Source organism: Mastigoproctus giganteus, chromosome 14, assembly GCF_048544385.1.
Source record: "Mastigoproctus giganteus isolate SK-2022 chromosome 14, ASM4854438v1, whole genome shotgun sequence".
NCBI lineage: Eukaryota > Metazoa > Arthropoda > Arachnida > Uropygi > Thelyphonidae > Mastigoproctus > Mastigoproctus giganteus.
The window spans coordinates 67,973,597-67,991,301 of record NC_143588.1 but is presented as its reverse complement, the minus strand read 5'-3'; the positions used below and the strand labels follow the sequence as shown (position 1 = coordinate 67,991,301).

Genomic DNA, 17,705 nt, shown 5'->3' with positions numbered 1-17,705 from the left:
AGGAAGGTTGTTCCAGAAAATGGCAGTTGAATGAATAAATGAGGAAGATGAAAAGTTGGTTCTGTGGGTTTGAAGTTGGACAGTAAATGGATGTTGGCTGGTGGCAGCACGTGTTCCGACTGTTTTGAAAGAGAGAGCGGGAATTATAGAAGCCAATTCAGATGAACAGTGCCCATGGAAGTATCTGTCGAAGAGGCATGCAGCAGAAACAGGACGTCTATGAGAAAGCAAGTGGAGAGACTCTGTTAGAGATGAATCGTTAATTAACCTAACTGCCCTCTTCTGAAGGGAATCAAGAAGCCTGAGAGAGGTTTTGGGGGCACCACCCCAGATGTGGGAACAATATTCCATGGCAGGGCGGATTTGCAATTTATACAGAGTGAGCAGCTGTTTGGAAGAAATGTAATGCCGAGAGCGAAAGAGAAAGCCAAGTTTTTTAGATGCAGAGGAAGCAATATTTGTAATGTGCTTGTGCCAAGAGAGATTAGAAGTCAGGGTAATACCCAAAAGAGATATATCATTTTGCCTAGAAATCGGAATGTCACTAAAGATAAGCATAGAAGCAGAAGAATCCTTTTTGCGAGATAGTAGTAGTAGTAGTAGTAGTGGCATGTGATGCAAGAAAGCAAGTGTATGAGCTTATGCAGCATCAGCCAAAAAAAAAAAAAAAAATCACACCATTCCCTCCAAATGCCTGTCCAGTTCCTCCTTAAATTTATTCAACCTATCAACTTTCACAACGACAGATAGAAGTTTGTTCCAGCAATTAACCACCCGCTGGCTAAAGGCAAATTTCCACACATCTATTCTACATCTGTCTTTTCTTAATTTGAATTTATGCCCCCTTAGGTTCGTAATCTGAACAAGTGGAAGGATCCCATCAGAATTCAGCGTGCTCAACCCATTCAAGGCCTTATATACCTCAATCAGATCACCGCGCAGGTGCCTAGTCTCCAGCCACTGCAATTTGCAGAACTTCAGCCTCTCTTGGTAAGAGGATCCCTTCATTCCCCTCACCAATCTTGTTGCCCTTCTCTGTACATGCTCAAGTAAATCTACATCCTTCCTAAAATGAGGCCTCCAGACCTGTACTGCGTACAGGTCTGGAGGCCTCATTTTAGGAAGGATGTAGATTTACTCAAGGCGTGGCCTGACCATTGCCTTATATAGAGGGACAATCACCTCCTTCTCCCTGCTAGCAAAATTCCTATATATCATTGATAAAACCCCATGACCTGCCCTAGCAGCCTGTCTGCATTGCTCAGAAAACTTCATATCTGACTGCACAATTACTCCCAGGTCTTTTTCATTTTCTACCACCTTAAGCGTAGTACCACACAGTTGGTACGTTTCTCTGGGGTTACTTCTACCAATATGCAGTACTTTGCATTTGTCAAGGTTAAACTTCAGTTGCCACTTCTTAGCCCATCTGCCCAAATTATCTAGATCCTGTTGCAGTAGCACACTGCCATTACTGTCATTAACAACCCTGCCAACCTTTGTATCATCTGCAAACTTTGACATTAAGCCTGATATACCTTCATCAATATCATTGATAAATATACAAAACAACAGTGGACCTAACACCGAACCCTGTGGGACTCCACTAATAACATTAGTCCAAGAAGAGCAGCACCCGTTGATTACCACCCTCTGTCTTCTTGCACGTAACCATCCTTTTATCCATTGTAGCAACTTACCCTTAATACCATTCTGCTCCAATTTGTACAATAGTCTTCCATGCACAACAGTGTCAAAAGCTTTCCTGAATTCCAAATATATGATATCAAAATTATTTTTTGCATCCAGTTCCTTTGTAACCACATCATAATATCCTATCAAATTTGTCAGACAAGACTTTCCCTTAACAAACCCATGCTGTGTCTGAATTATTGCTGCAGTCTTGTCTAGATGATCCTGCAATGCATCTTTAACCAGTGACTCCATTATTTTACCCGGAACAGAAGTTAAACTAACTGGTCTGTAATTACTCGTGTCACCCTTCGATCCACCTTTGTGAATTGGGGACACATTTGCACATCTCCAGTCCGTGGGAACCTCCCCTGAGTCCAAGGATGCTCTCATAATTATGGCTAAGGGTTTGCTTAGTTGCTTTGCCGCCTCCTTTAAAATAACTGGATAGATCCCATCCACCCCAGGTGCCTTTCTTATGTTTAACTTCAACAATTTCTCCTCCACTTTGCTCTCAGTTATTACAAAATCATTAAGCACACTGCTACAATTTGATAACCTTCTTCCATTTTCAAATTGTAATAATTCCTCACGTGTGAATGTAGATGCAAAATACTCATTCAGTTTGTTTGCTATCTGAGCAGGATACTCAACACTTGAACCATTGATGTCAAGTGGACCAATCAGATTCATCCCGTTCCTTTTAGAGTTTATATAAGTAAAGAAATCCTTGCTGTTTTTCTTAGCATCTTTTGTATGGAGCATGACATGATCTAGCCAAAGAGGATGTCTTTGTGTGTGCTAGATGCATAGAGTGTGAAGAAATTAAGCGTGAACTCAGCATTCTGAGTGTGTCTATGAGAGTTAAGGTGTAGGATAGATGCCCTCGAAGAAATTATATGAGGGCCCCATCAAGCTCTCAGCTGCTCAACTCGATGCCAGAGCTCACTCCTGTGCATCAGGCAACACAGCGGCAATCTCCAAGGCAGAATGTGCTGGTCCCACAGGAGCTAATTGTTGTCAGTGATTCTATTGTCAGGGAGATGGGGAATATATTCTGCAAAAAGGATACATGGAACAGGACCAGGGTATGTCTGCCAGGGGGCAAACGTTGATGACGTTGTAGAGCAGATATCATCTTTTAAGGGCACAAAAGGTGATATGTTGTACACATTGGCACCAAAGACCTTAAGAGTAAGAGATCCGCAGATTTACTTAACAAGTACAGGTCGATGTTGAAAAAAAGTCATGAGTTAGGGTTAAATTGAAAGTGTCTGCAATTCTTCCCAGATACGATAAGAGAGAGTATATGATGAGAGCCCTGTCAATCAATTTGACCCTGGAGAGACTGTGCAAGGTTCATGGGGTAGAATTTTTTTCAGCTTGGTCTGTACTTGCTAACATGAAAGACTGCTTCTACAGGGATAGGATACACTTAAATAGAAAATGTGCAAGAATCTTTGCTGATGCTATCAAGGCAGTATTAGGTGGGTTCGAAAACTGCTAACTTGGGGAGATTCACAGACTAAAAGATCAACAGTAGCAGCAGGCAGAGGCAAAAGTGATTCTTGCACTGTTTCTATTTGGAATGAGCAGCAGCCTAGAAAGCAAGTTGCTGGGGATTTCAAGAACTGTTGAGAGTCAGCATGGAACAAGTAAATACATGGGCTGTGTTAGAGTAACTAAGAGTAAGAACAGGTGCATGTATACTTGCATGTACACCAATGCTAGGAGTATAGTAAATGAATTTGAAGTGTTGGTCAAGACATCAAAGTCAGATATTGTTGTGATATCAGCGACGTGTCACTCAGATATAACCAGTGCAGAATTGGAATTTGGGGAGTACAATGTGTACAGAAAAGATTGACAGGACAGAAAGGGAGGAGGGGTTATGCTGTTAGTTAAGAAACACAAAATGTAAGGAAGTGCGTCCAATTGATGTTGGTGGACAATGCAATGTTGAGTCTGTTTGGTGTGACATAAGCACTGGGAAAGGAAAAATGAGAGTGGGATTGTGTGGGAGAGTGGGATATAGGCCTAATGAATCTGATGAATATAATGAGCAAGTGTGCAGAGAAATTGAGTGGGCCAGTAAATCAGAATGTCTTATAATGGGGGATTTTAACTTTCCAGATATTGACTGGAACTTGTGGGTTGATCACTCACACACTAGCAAGACTTTTTTGAATTTATTAGATGACTGTTTTCTACAGCAGCATGTTCGAGAGGCAACCAGAGTGAGTAATACTCTTGATCTGATTATGAGCAATGATTATTCATGCATTAAGAATTTGTGGATAAAGGAACCAATTACAGAAACCTAGTGAATTACTGACCAAACTGTTGGTCAGTTTGGCCCTTTGGTGTTTTTCTGATGGTGCTACAGTAGGATTGCTAACACTGAAGAAGTGGAGGAAAAAACATTCAAGAAAAAACATGATTTTCAGACATTAATAAGTAAAAATATTATGGTCATCAACTTTCTACATCCAAATATAACCATACAACTGATCTTGTGATAAAAAGTAAAATTCAACAATTATGTCTATATAATAGATGTACTCATACTTTTTTTTTTTAACTGGTGAGCTGTGTTCCACATTATGAAGGGAGACTCTGGTGCATCCTGTAGTCATCTGGAGAGTAGGGGGGAAGGGACTGCTATAGGGAAGTCATTCTGATAGCCAGGCACAATGTACAAAGCTGCATCACTAAGAGAGGTAATGACTGCTTTGAGGTATAGGGATGAATCTTTAAACCCTGTATAAAACTTTAGGGCACAATGTGCCTTCAGTTCCTTCTGATCACTAATAATGTTCTCTTTTACTCTGATGGAAGTGGAGGATTTTCTTCAAATTTGAGAATATTTCCAACACCAAGTCTCCAGACCTGAATCCCATTACACATGTATGGGATGCCCTGGGCAGAAAAATTAAGTTATTATTATTATTATTATTATTATTAATAGCCATATGGTGCAAGGAAGCCTGAGGCTTATGCTGCACCAGGAAAAAAAAAAAGTTCCCAAGTCACCCTGAGAGAGAGAGAGAGAGAGAGAGAGAGAGAGAGAAGTAGAAGGGAATCACCAAGAAAGAGAAGAATGATGATATCCAGCTCGGGACCCTGGGTGTGCCAAGCCCATACTCACCAGATGTGAGCCCCCGGGGCAAATGAATTGCATTCTGGGAAGAATGGGTTTCAGTATCACCAGAACACGTGAATGCTCTTATTAGCACCATGAGCAGCCATTGTGAATCTTTCAGCTATCAGAGAATACTCTATTAATGTCTCCTCTGCTGGAAGTTGTAAACATTAACAGAAGATGCACTTTTGTCATTTATACTTTTATTCACCCCGTCTAGCCTCTAGTAGCTAATTTGGGTTAATTTAATATCCAGGATGCAACCAACTTAAAATAATTGAAAATGAAAAAGATTTAGAGATAATAATTGTCTTTCTTCATTCAAGTTGATAATTATTAACCCAAATTGCTCTTTTGTAATATCTTTTGATGGGTAATTGGTGTTACCCATCAAAAGGACTTATTTGTAGTACACTGTTACAGAAAAATATATTACATAATTTAAAACAATTATATTCATCGTGTTTTCTGATGATACTGCATTAGGATATATATATGTATACCTGTCTCACAGTGGCACCAGGACTATTCGTCCATCTCCACCAATTGTCATGTAAGAAAAAAAAAAAAAAAAAATTCCCCCTAAATCACATCAGCCTGAAGTGTAAATGTGTATTTACCAGGCCTCTCTGCCATCAGGTGGCAGCCACCAACATGGGCAAATACCACTCGATGCTCGCCCTAGCACAAGGAGCCGAACCTGGGTCTACTCCTATGTCAGTGCTAACATAGCACCAGAAAATCCTACACCCACCAGTGGCCGTGCAAAACTGGCAGGTGCCTGCAAAATCCTGCTCCCAGGTCGTCCACACCCAAGAGCCAGCAAAAAAAAAAAAAAAAAAAAATTCCTGCATCTAGTGGGGGGGGGGGGGGGCAATCAGATGCCAGCAATCCCACTCAATCAATTGCAATGTGCACATATTAACCAGCATGCAGATTGCAATTTAGAGCCAGCAAAAAAATAAAAATAATAAAAATAATATTAAATAAATAAAATAAATATAGTGCAAGTGCATCGGAAATACATAGCTATATCTGAATAAATCAGAATATTAGTAAAATGGCATCGTTTTAAGTTATATCTCATAACTCATTGTGATAAATAAATAAATAAAAAATATATAAATTAAAATTACCTCGAAACTACAGGCCAGCAAAAAACATAATAATAATAAATAAATAAAAAATTTTTTTTCTTTTTTACTGCTCAGCAAGACCAGAAGTTGACATTACAAGGAAAGACATCTGTCTCTGCTTATTAAAGACCAGTCTTGCAAAATCTTGCGAGGCATTAAAATACCTTTTATTTGCAAGGTATAATTTTTCATTTCCAGGACCTAACTCAACAGTAGTATTTCTTAAATTTTGTCTGTACTGCTCATAAATAATGCAATCATACAGTACATGATACCAGGTTTCAACACATGTACAGTAGCAAAACGGGTCAGGTTTTAACCCAAAATAATGCAGCTTATAATTAAAAGATCCATGTCCTGTCATAAAATACGAGGTTTCCATTTCTGGAAAACAACCGGGTAGCCTGACCAGTCTCACCACTGCACCATCTGGCTTGCCACTGAGCCAGATGGTGCAGTAGTGAGACTGGTTTCTTAGCCTTAGACTTAGTTATATCTAAATTATTAGTAATACCCATGCCACTAGATCTCTATGCTGCATACTATCAGATATAACCTGAACAGCATTAGTGGAAACAGTTCTACATATTTTAAACAAAGATAGTATCATTATCCATTATATAGACAATAATTTCTGTCTGAATTTCACAGTGAGTAACCTTGAATACCAAACATTAACTCCATACACAATGATAGGCAGAAATACTGCCTTATAGTATAATACAAGAGTCTTCTTACTCCAGCCCCATTCCTTTCTACTAATCCTAATAATAGAGGAGGAAAAGTTTTTAATTTTTTCACCTAAATACTCTAAATGCTGCATAAAAGTCAACTTACTCTCAATTAATATCCCTAGATGTTTTGTTGTCTTAACTATAGGGATTTGTTTCCCATCAATTAATACACTCGGAGGCCTTCCCACATCTAATCTACCTTTACATAACATCATTACAGTTTTACTAATAGATATCTTTAACTTATGATCTGATGCCCAACATACCAAATTATCCATTACAGTAACTGCCTTAATCTCTAAATCCCGTCTTGACATGCCATCAAAACCCAGCGCCAAATCATCTGCATATGCAATTTTTATGGCATTGCATATCTGTGTTTTGTAATCATAAATTCAATACTATGTTCCAGAAAGTTGGCCCCAAAACAGATCCCTGGGGACAACCTCTGGAAATATTCTTTGAGTACACCAAATGCTGAGATCTTACCAAAATCTTCCTGCCATGCAAATAATTTGGCAAACATTTATATGTATATATAAATTAAAACATAATTTAAAATAATTATATTCATTGTGTTTTCTGATGATACTGCATTAGGATAATGAAACCTGAGTTTAAACTTGTGTTTCCTTTCAGATGGTTATAGCTATGAGAATTCTGCAATTACTGAATGGATCAGTAGTGGCCAGGAAACAAGTCCAATGACCAACGAACCACTTAGTCATACTTACTTAATACCCAATAGAGCACTACGTCTACTAATTCAAAAACATCAATTGTAATAAATTATCCTATGCTTAAGAATCAACAAGGTAACTAATTGTCTTTAGTTACTGTGATGAATTCTTTAACACATTGATCAAATTATCCAGATGTTAATTATGTTTATTTTCATAGTTAAGTTCAACCTAACTAATTCATTTTCCACAGCATATTGATATCTGGAAAATGTGTCATATAAGACTCTTAATTAGTTGAAAAATTTTTTAATATTTTAAAGGTATGTTCTTTTAATTATTGAAATTTCCTTTTTGATAAAGTCTGTTACATTACTAGTCTAATCTGTACATGTACTTCATTTATGAAGTGTTTTAAAGAATGCCAATTTTTCTTGTATTTCATGATACACATAAGAAAAATAGTGTTGTTTACAGTGCTACAAATTATCAAGTTCCATTTGGTAAATTATTCATAACCTTTCCTGTTTTTAAAACTATTTCATACCAAATATTTCATGTTTTTCTCTTCCCATTGTATCCTTATTTAAATAATTTTTTTTAGAAATAAAAAAGGAGTTACCTTTTATTCAGTCAATAGGATTTCTTCTTTACCAATTCTCCTTATGCAAATAAATTACGAAATGATACGTTAAAACAATATTACATAATTTAAAACTCATAATGTGTTTCTCACTATGGACACATGGGCAGTCCAACACCCCAGGATCACAGTGGAACCTCAACCCGACCCCAGAAATATCAAACCCCCATGTAACCTTTAGTGAAGGAAGACATTGTCATAAACCCAAATTTGAAATATGAATGAAATACTATTAAAATGAGATAAAAGTACGATAAAACAATAAATTTAAAATCCACTAAAATTTCCTCCCTTAAGCAGACCAAAACTTTTTGACAAGTGTCATGTTCACAGGGTGGAATGAAACGTGTGTGTTCGGAATCTTATAAATAGGAGATTAGTCTTTGGTATGCATTGGTTCGAATGACCATGAATCAGATGTGAGAAAAGGACGACGAATGTTAATAGAGTTTTTTCGTAATTTCATTTCTAAAGTTTTGGCAATCAATAACTTAGTTTAATTATGTTGAATATTTTGGCTTCATTAAACAGGAATGTGTGGTTTTTGTTTATCGCATGGAATGCTAGTTCTGATGCATTCGCACTTGATGCATGGACTGATGCTTCATGTTGCTTAACCTTCGAGTTTAAAACACATCTGGTAGATCCAGTGTAAGAAGAATCACAATCCTTACATGAAATGTGGTAGATGAGGTCATGTGTTCAGCAGTCGATAGTACCGTGTGATTTTTTAGTGTTGCTTATAATTTACAGCCCAGTTTTACTACTATTTTCATTTCTGTACCTCTAAAAAGGTTAATTTGTCTATACCAGTGTTCAACATACAGCATTGAAATAAAATATTTTTTATTAATTCTGTCATTTTTAGAGGTATAGAAATGAAAATAGTAGCAAAACTGGGCCATAAATTATATGCAACACTAAAAAATCACACGTACTGTTTGGCATCAACTGCCAAACAAATACACGACGTCATCTACCACATTTCATGTAAGGATTGTGATTCTTCTTCTTCTTACATTGGATCTACCTGATGTATTTTAAACTTGAGGGGTTAAGCAACATGAAGCATCAGTCCGAATGCATCGGAACTAGCATTCCGTGTTTGAATGGTTTGAGCATGCTCAATGCTGATGGGATTCTTCCTCTCGCTCAGAATAATCACCTGAGAGGGCATAAATTCAAATTGAGGAAAGACATGTAGGATAGACGTGCGGAAATTTGCTGGAAATTTTATTTTGAACGAACAGAGGGGTGAAGTGGAAGTGGTTTTTTTTTTTTTTTTTGGCTGATGCTGCATAAGCTTGCTTTCTTGCATCAAATGCCTCTACTAATGCTAATGTGATAAATGAAAACCACAATTCCTGTTTAATGAAGCCAAAATTTTAAATATTTTCAACTTAATTATAGTAAGTTATTGATTGCCGAAACTTTAGAAATTAAATTACAAAAAAAAAAACTCTTAACATTCGTCATCCTTTTCTCATATCTGATTCGTGGTCATTCGAACGCATGCATACCAAAGACCTCTTATTTATAAGATTCCGAACACACACGTTTTGTTAGTTTCAATTCATCCTGTGAACATGACACTTGTCGAAAAGTTTTGGTCCACTTAAGGGAAGAAATTTTAGTGGTTTTTAAATTCATTGTTTTAGCTTTTATCTCATTTTAATAGTATTTCATTCGAATTTCAAATTCACATTTATGACAAAATGTCTTCCTTCACTAAAGGTTGCATGGAGGGGTTTGATATTTCTCGGGTCAGGTTGGGGTTCACTACTGTGATCTTGGAGTGTTGGGCTGCTCGTGTGTCAATAGTGAGGAACACATTATAAGTCTTAAATTATGTATTATCGTTTTAACGTATCATTTCGTAATTTATTCACATAAGGAGAATTGGTAAAGAAGAAATCCTACTGACTGAATAAAAGGTAACTCCTTGTTTATTTCTAAATTATTAATAGAATGTAGGAAAAATTGAGCATATGTAAGCTCTCGTTTATGTAGTTATTTAAATAAATAAAATACCAGCATGTTGATAAATGCAGTGAAATAGTAATATCATATCACAAATTTAATAGTTTCAGAGTAGTTTTCAATAGATACGTGTTTATTATCACTTCTAAATGGCGTGCAATGACTGCCAATATGCACATATGCAAAGTACATTTAAAATAATATAAATATGCATTTTACATTAAGTGAAGAAAATCAATTCCCTGTATAAAATTAGAAATGTGATAAATCGATTACAAATATGAAGAAGCAAATTTTTCAGTACTGTAAATTTGAGAAAGGGTATTGTACGCATTCAAATTTTGAATGATTGCCATTTATAAAAATAAATAAATAAAAAAAATGAGTTCCAATTGTTTATATGTTGAATATAAAAATGCATTATTTTATGTCCAACCTCATTATCTATTCTGAATTAAAGGAGAATATTTTACAACTGTATTATACAGTGTAGCCAAGACTCTAGTCAGTGCAAATGAACAATATTCAGCAACCTCACTATAAAAATTGTTTGTATGATGAGATGTGATATCACAGATTATCACATAGTATTTTAAGTGTCTTTTACAGAATGTTCAAAGTATACTATTTCAGATATGCTATATAACTATGCAGCCTAACAGTTCACTCAATTATGCAAAATATAACAAACTTAAATACTGTTACAGGTGTAATAGTAAAGTATGTGAGTAGATTTAAGTATTGCTCACTATTTAATATGCAACTTTACTAATTCATGCACAAGGGATTTAAATGTTTTCCATACTTGTTAAAGTTAATTACTGCACTTATGTAACTATATGTAAAGTACAAAAGATATTTTATTTTTGAGAAAGTGGTTTATATGTATCAAAAAAATCTTGTAAACTGTTTCATGTAAAAGTTAGTTGTTGATGTTCTATTTTCTTATTCTGATCACAGATATCTATTTTGACAAGGTTGTATATTCCCACATCCAATACTTTAGTTTGTAAGAATATTAAAATGACTGTCGAGGCACTTTTATTAGCATTCCATGCAGTGTCCAGAAATATATTTTGCTGGATATGCAGCTTTCAGAGGAAGGCCCTTTAATTTAGTTGTACAGATTTCGTGAGTTTGACTAAGTCATTTCCTTATCAAGAAAGAATCATTGTTTACCTTTAGAATTATGAATAAAAAACAATGTACTTCTCTTTTTAGAAGTCTCTTATCCATATTGAATTTATGACAGCTAATTTTCATTGCACATATGAGTGAAGTTTGCTTGCTATCTTCAGAGAAAAAATATCTTTATGCAATCTCAGTTCAAGCTTAGTCCAGATAAGTTACAAATTCACTTTATTAAAAATTTAAGCTTACTGTCAATTGGGTTCCCTTAAAACATTAGTTTTGCCATGTGGTGCACTAATTGCCTACTTCTCAAGAAATAGCAACAGGCTACAAGATTCCTTTATGAATATACAAGGTACAGTCAGTCCTCGTATAACAATGTAGTTATGTTTCTAGAAGCCCTCGTACAATATAAGTAAAAAGTAAAGTGCAGCCATTATCAACCCACTGCAGGATGGAAGCCTCCTCAACAATTCATGCTCTGCCACATAATCTGCCACGCTGGTCCAGTGCTGGTTGGCAGATCGACCGTATTCAGCAGTCAGGGGCTTGAACCCCGGTCTACTCAAAGAGCATGTGTTACTGCACTCCTGCTCCTGACCACTCGGCTACGGAGGCAACAACAGGCCTTATAGGAGAAATAGGGTTAGGTGCTGACCACTCAAGACTGAACACACACATTTATAACCAAAACATTACCAAACACGATTGTTAATAATCATAATAAAATATTGCTAATGCTTTTATTGTATGCAAACTTGTTCCTGATCTCTTCTTTGTTTGATCTTCTATCCAAACAGATAACAGACGTCCCATCTCTTCCAATTCTTTATGTCTTGATCTAATGGATTTTGTTACACTTGGAGTTGTTCCTGTTATAAAAGTTGCTTTTATTTTCTCTGCATTCTAATTGTTCTCAGCGTTGCCTCATTTAAGCTTGTAGCACACAATATCACATGCTCTTCCACTCAAAGCGTTTCACAATTTCATATTTTTTGAAAATATTTTCTTTTTCTCTCCGAACCTGCGGTATTTTCCCCAGCACATTTCCTTTTCGCACTTTTAAGTATTTCTCATTTTTAGGGAATATAGCACAATTACAGTATAAAAAGAACAGAAATGAGGAGGCACGCTTGATACGCACAAACAAAGCATCGCACATGCAGCAACTGAGTAAACAACACAGTAAGTATTGCATTCAGTTGGGATGATTCCACCGCTTTTGACTGACAATTCTTGTAAACGCAAAGCTGAAATTGCATAAGCGAATTCGGTTCATGTTATCTGCGACATCGTCTGCTACATAAAATGCAGCATTAACTGCGTTTTATGTACAGGTGTATCTCCCCTTCAGATACAAATTCCTTGTGAATTCCCTTTGTTGAAAAACATGATCAGCATAGTCTTCCTAGACTTCTGTAAATGAAGTTTTTTGGGCCTTGGTGATAATTTTGAAGTGCATTGCATGCTCTGATGCTTTGTCTCTGGGTCATACTGAAGCACCCAACATCCATCTGCAGTGACAGTACAGTCAAAGAAATTAGGATTGTCTTGACAAATCTGGATGATGTCTTCACATGATGACACTTTTTGTTGTTCTGCTCATTCATAAGGCTGTGGAGCACAAATTTTGCACAGACTTTCCTTATTCATATCTAACTCATTGGCCACTATTCTGAGGGTAAAACGACTATCTCTTTCCACAATTTCCCAAACTTATTCTGTCCTCATTTTGAGAGGTGATGGATACCCACTTTTTAGGTCATTGCTACCATCCTCGTGTCTATCTTTCAACTACTCATACCATTCAAACACTCTGGTACAAGTTAATATTTCATCACCATGAATAGTTTTTAACATTTCTTACGTTTCTGTTGCAGATTTTCCCAGTTTAAAGCAAATTTTGATATTTGTTGCAAAATCATGACACATAATGTTAACATTACTAATGAAACTGGTTGTTACTTATAGTCTATCAGCCTTCCAGATAATCTCTGTACTACTATCTGTTGAAGAAAGTTTGAACTACAACATACCATTTCCATTTTATTTTCAAACTCATCAAACATGACTAAAACAGCACCAGTTCAGGAACTTTATTGCCATAGCTCATATATCCTGCCATAAGGAATGGCAGGATATATATACATAAATAATCTATATAATATCGGTGTGTAGATACACCATAGACAACTCTTAAGAAACTACAAAGTAGTTGTTGTAGGCATCATTTGTTCTTTCTCATATTGTGCTCTGCCTTCACGACGAGTTGCCCTGATATTGCACTACCCACTGATGATAGGCCAATAGCCTTGAAACATGTCTGGGTGGTGGTACTCACTGAGAATAAGTAACAATAGTCTTCTCTATTAGTGAAGCGTTACTTATTCGAGGTAGTGCAATATCATGGCAACTCGTCGTGAAGGCAGAGCACAATATGAGAAAGAGCAAATAATGCCTACAACAACTACTTTGTAGTTTATTAAGAGTTGTGTATGGTGTATCTACACACCGATATTATATAGATATTAAACTCTTAATGTATTATGCCTTGTGCATTTAGTTATTTTAAATACATAAATAAAGAATCTTACAGCCTGTTGTTTGTAATTCACTCAGAGCAATTTGTGGTGATTGCCACAACAGAGCAAGATCACTCAGAACCTTGTTGAGAGGTACTTGTTTTTTTCTTATTTAAATTAGAGTTTGCTTAATTCATTATTATAAAATGTATAAACATCCTGTTTTAATATTATGGGCATGATGATGCTTTAAAGCTCTTTTGTTTTAAGTTTTTCAATTTTTATCTTAAATGTATATTTTTTCGGATTAAAGATCATTACAGTATATTAAATCAGAAAAAAAAACCCCAGTGTGTTAATTTAAACTCTGAAGATAGTCACATAAAGCACATATGTGAATTAATTTTGTGTGTGGAAATAAAGGTCAAGAATTGGATAATATAACTTAAATCTCAGTAGTTTATAAACTACTGAGTTTATAAACATATTACATTAAGTAATGTCCATCTTATGTGAAGGACACTTAACTCCATATTTTAAACAAAAATTTAGTTTATTGGAACTTAAGTAAATTTCTTTATTAAATTAGACTACAAAATGAATTTCCAGTTAATTAGATAATATTTTCTAAAATAGAGGACATTTTGAATCATTCTGGCATTTTTAAAGTTAGATGCATAATGCAAAACATTAACATCTTAGGTAATATGCTTTGCTTTTTGTTTATTAAAAAGTTAATTTAGATTTTAAATCACCAGATAAGCAACCTAAATTCGGTATTAATTCAAATAAGAAAAAGGAGCAAAAATTACTTTGCTTAGGAGACTAAAATTTTTCTGTTCACTAACAAAGTGCAACCAGAAGCTGTATAGAGCATTTCTAAGAATAAGATTAAATTCTCATTGGGAACAAGATGATTGAGCAAGCTCAGACTGATGGGATTCTTTCTCTTGCTCAGATCACACACATGAGGCACAAATTAAAATTGAAAAGGGACAGTCTGCAATACCAGGGTACCAGTTGCAGAATAGATGTGTGGAAGTTTTGCCTCCAACAATCAACCAACGGGTGGTTGATTGTTGGAACAAACTTCCATCCATTGTTGTGGAAGTTGAGAGTTTAAATAAATTCAAGATAGAACTAAACAAACTGTTAACTATTGGAGGGAATGAATAGGTGAAATGGGAGGGGTTTTGGGGGGGGGGGGGCTGATGCTGTATAAGCTTGCTTTCTTGCATCATTTGTCACTGCTAATGCTAACCCTCTCCCAGCTGTGTACTAAGCATATTTGTCACAAACTTATAAATGTGCCTATTGCACTTTTAGCTAGTTTTTAATGGTGTTCCAAATTATGGAGCACTTGCAATATTTTAGGTTCTTTAAAGTGAAAAGGATTATGAGGAATTATTCAAATACAGTGGATTCTGGTTATTTGGGCCACCGGTTAATAGGGGCATCCGTTTATTTGGGACAAATCTTAAAAACCAGAACCCAGTCGAGAAAATAGCCAGGGTTTACTTCGCTTAATTGGGACAAAATGTCGTTTAATCGGGGCAGGAGACAGCAGCACTGGAGATTACCCTACGATTGTCTCCGACCATACCACATAGTTCGGTTGGATTTCTGGAGGTCACAACCATAAAACAATAAAAACAATTAGCAGTCACCCGTTTATTGGGCTTTTCTGTTAGTGCAATCTATCATAAACAGATAGTAAACTCGATCTTATTGAATTTGCGATAATACTGACAGCTGGAATTCTGTGGGTTATTATGGTAAAATGTGTTTACACTTCCACGGAATCTTCAATCATATAAAAAAAATAATTTTCAGAATCTTCTCTTCATTCCTATTTTTAAAGCTTTGGAACTCGTTACTCCGTTCCCACTTTCGCATATTGTGTTACTTGCAATTTTTGTGTGCTGTATTTTTTGTTATTGATTGCTTATCTTTTTATTGTTTTAAATTTTAACCCCCACCCACAAATGTCAGTGAACAGAAATGTCAACTAGTTTAGTTAGTATGTACATATTACAGTACGTATTAATTATTCTGATTATCACGTATATTCTTCCGAATTTCATGTATCATTTAATTTTTTAATTGGTAAGGTAATAAAAGGTAAATTTGTGCGTAATATACTTTACTTTTATAGCCTGTGGATAATATTCCTCCTATTTTTGCTAATTAGACTCGCTGTTTAATAGAATTAAAATTCAATTCGCAAACATGATCACAATGACCGGCGCTTACTGCACATCGTACAGTGAACGGTACTTTACTATGGTGAGTTTGTCGTAACGTGATTTGGTTGTACAGTGAACCAATTGTAAGGGGAGGGGATACGTTGTATTTTTAACTATTTACGTGAAACTTCGGATAATTGGGGCAGCTGCTTAATCGGGCCAAAATGCACTAGTCCCGATATGTCCCAAATAACCGGAATCAACTGTATAATTAAAGGCAATGTGAATTATAACCATCTAGTGGCAATTTCATTTTATTTATTAATTTTTTATTTCCCAGCAATTAAGTTCAAATTGTTGATTTTCATTACTGGTGAAATATATTGTACAATTCCCAATATAATCTTGTGATGTATGTAAATATTTTTAATTAAAAGAAATGTTCTGTTTAAATTCTAAAGTCAATGAAATCAAGAAGAAGCCCAGAAAGTTTTTTTCTGGATGTTTCTGAGCAACTGAATCACATTAAAAAGTAAATACATACTACTCTACTAGTAGTACTACAATGTGAAGTAGTACTGAACATATTTCAAAATGAATAATTTTGTGTTGCAAATACATAGTGTAAAAATGACGTACAGTCTGGAAAATATACAAAACAGAAAGAAATTGGTGTTTGGAAATTATTACTGGACCATACAGACACCAGGAAAAAAAAATTGGTCACTTGTATTATTTCAGGAATATAACATTAAAATTTACCCTCTATGCTTGTAGCACTGAAATTAGAATGTAAGGTTAATCCATTTTCTCTACTTACAGGTAGAACAGCTGTGACTGAAGAAGCAAAGGTTTCTACCATGAAAGTACCATTTTTTTATGTGCAACTAGTGCACATAAAAAAAGTGCAGAAAAATATGCTAGTGAGTGGAAAAAAGGAAAGATAGCATTTAGTGGATCTGAAAGACATCCTGTTAAAGAAGTAGCCAAGTTTCCTGATGTTTCAGAAAGAACAGTAATAAGAGTTTTTAAGGAATGGTGCAAGTCAAAACTAATCATAAATCAGCAATACATTTGTGGTTGAAAGTTTGCACTTGAGTATCATGCTTGGTGATGAATTTCATGTCTAGGAAAGAAAAAATTTCAAACAGGACCTCGTGGTCAATTGATTTCTAGAAGAATACTGAGAAGAGGATTGCATAACATGAAAATCTGGTGTAGAGTCCTTTGAAGAAGACCAGTGTTAACAGTTGCACATAAAAAAAGCCTGGCTAATATGGGCTGAAAGGTATAAAAACTGGACTGTCAATGATTGAATAACTGTGATGTGGTCTGATGAATCCAAATTTTGCCTATGCTCTTAATGATGCCAGGCACGAAGTTCACAGGAGAGGCAATGAGGCATTTTATCTAGACTATGTGCAAAGTGTCATATGAGCTGGATGGGTTAGTGATGTTTTGAGAATGTTTTAAACATTATAAACTGGGTCCCCTACTTAATTCCAACCAGGATAAATCAGATTGGCTATTCAAATATTCTGGGTGATCAGATCATTCTTTTTTTTTCAAACATGGAGGGATGCCTATGATTTTAATGCTCCTGTTTTGAAGGAGAAATATTAAAATAATGGCCTTTACTGTTTTAAACTGACATGAGGAACAGGGAATGGTAGGACATTTCAGTTGGCCAGCCAAGCAAGAAAACTCTTAAATGGAAAGTGAAAACATAGCATCCATGAAATCTGAATGAATTATGGGCTGAAATGTTTTCAGAAAAGCTTAATATTGATATATGTTATGTAAGGGTATAGTTGAATCCCTACCAATGGCAATTCTTGAAGTGCTAAAGGAGGAGTTGC

The 17,705-nt window shown here is 35.6% G+C and overlaps 1 protein-coding gene across 2 annotated transcripts in view; it reads left to right on the top strand.

Moving 5' to 3' along the window:
- The window catches only part of LOC150075197 (WD repeat, SAM and U-box domain-containing protein 1-like), a 157,289-nt gene extending 149,750 nt beyond the window's left edge, over positions 1 to 7,539 (top strand). For both annotated transcript variants that reach the window (XM_090388648.1, XM_090388647.1), the window contains exon 11: positions 7,344 to 7,539. In XM_090388648.1, the coding sequence (XP_090244774.1) occupies positions 7,344 to 7,489 (146 nt within the window). In that variant the 3' untranslated portion in view covers positions 7,490 to 7,539. The remainder of the gene's footprint in view (positions 1 to 7,343) is intronic.
- Positions 7,540 to 17,705: the final 10,166 nt, after the last annotated feature.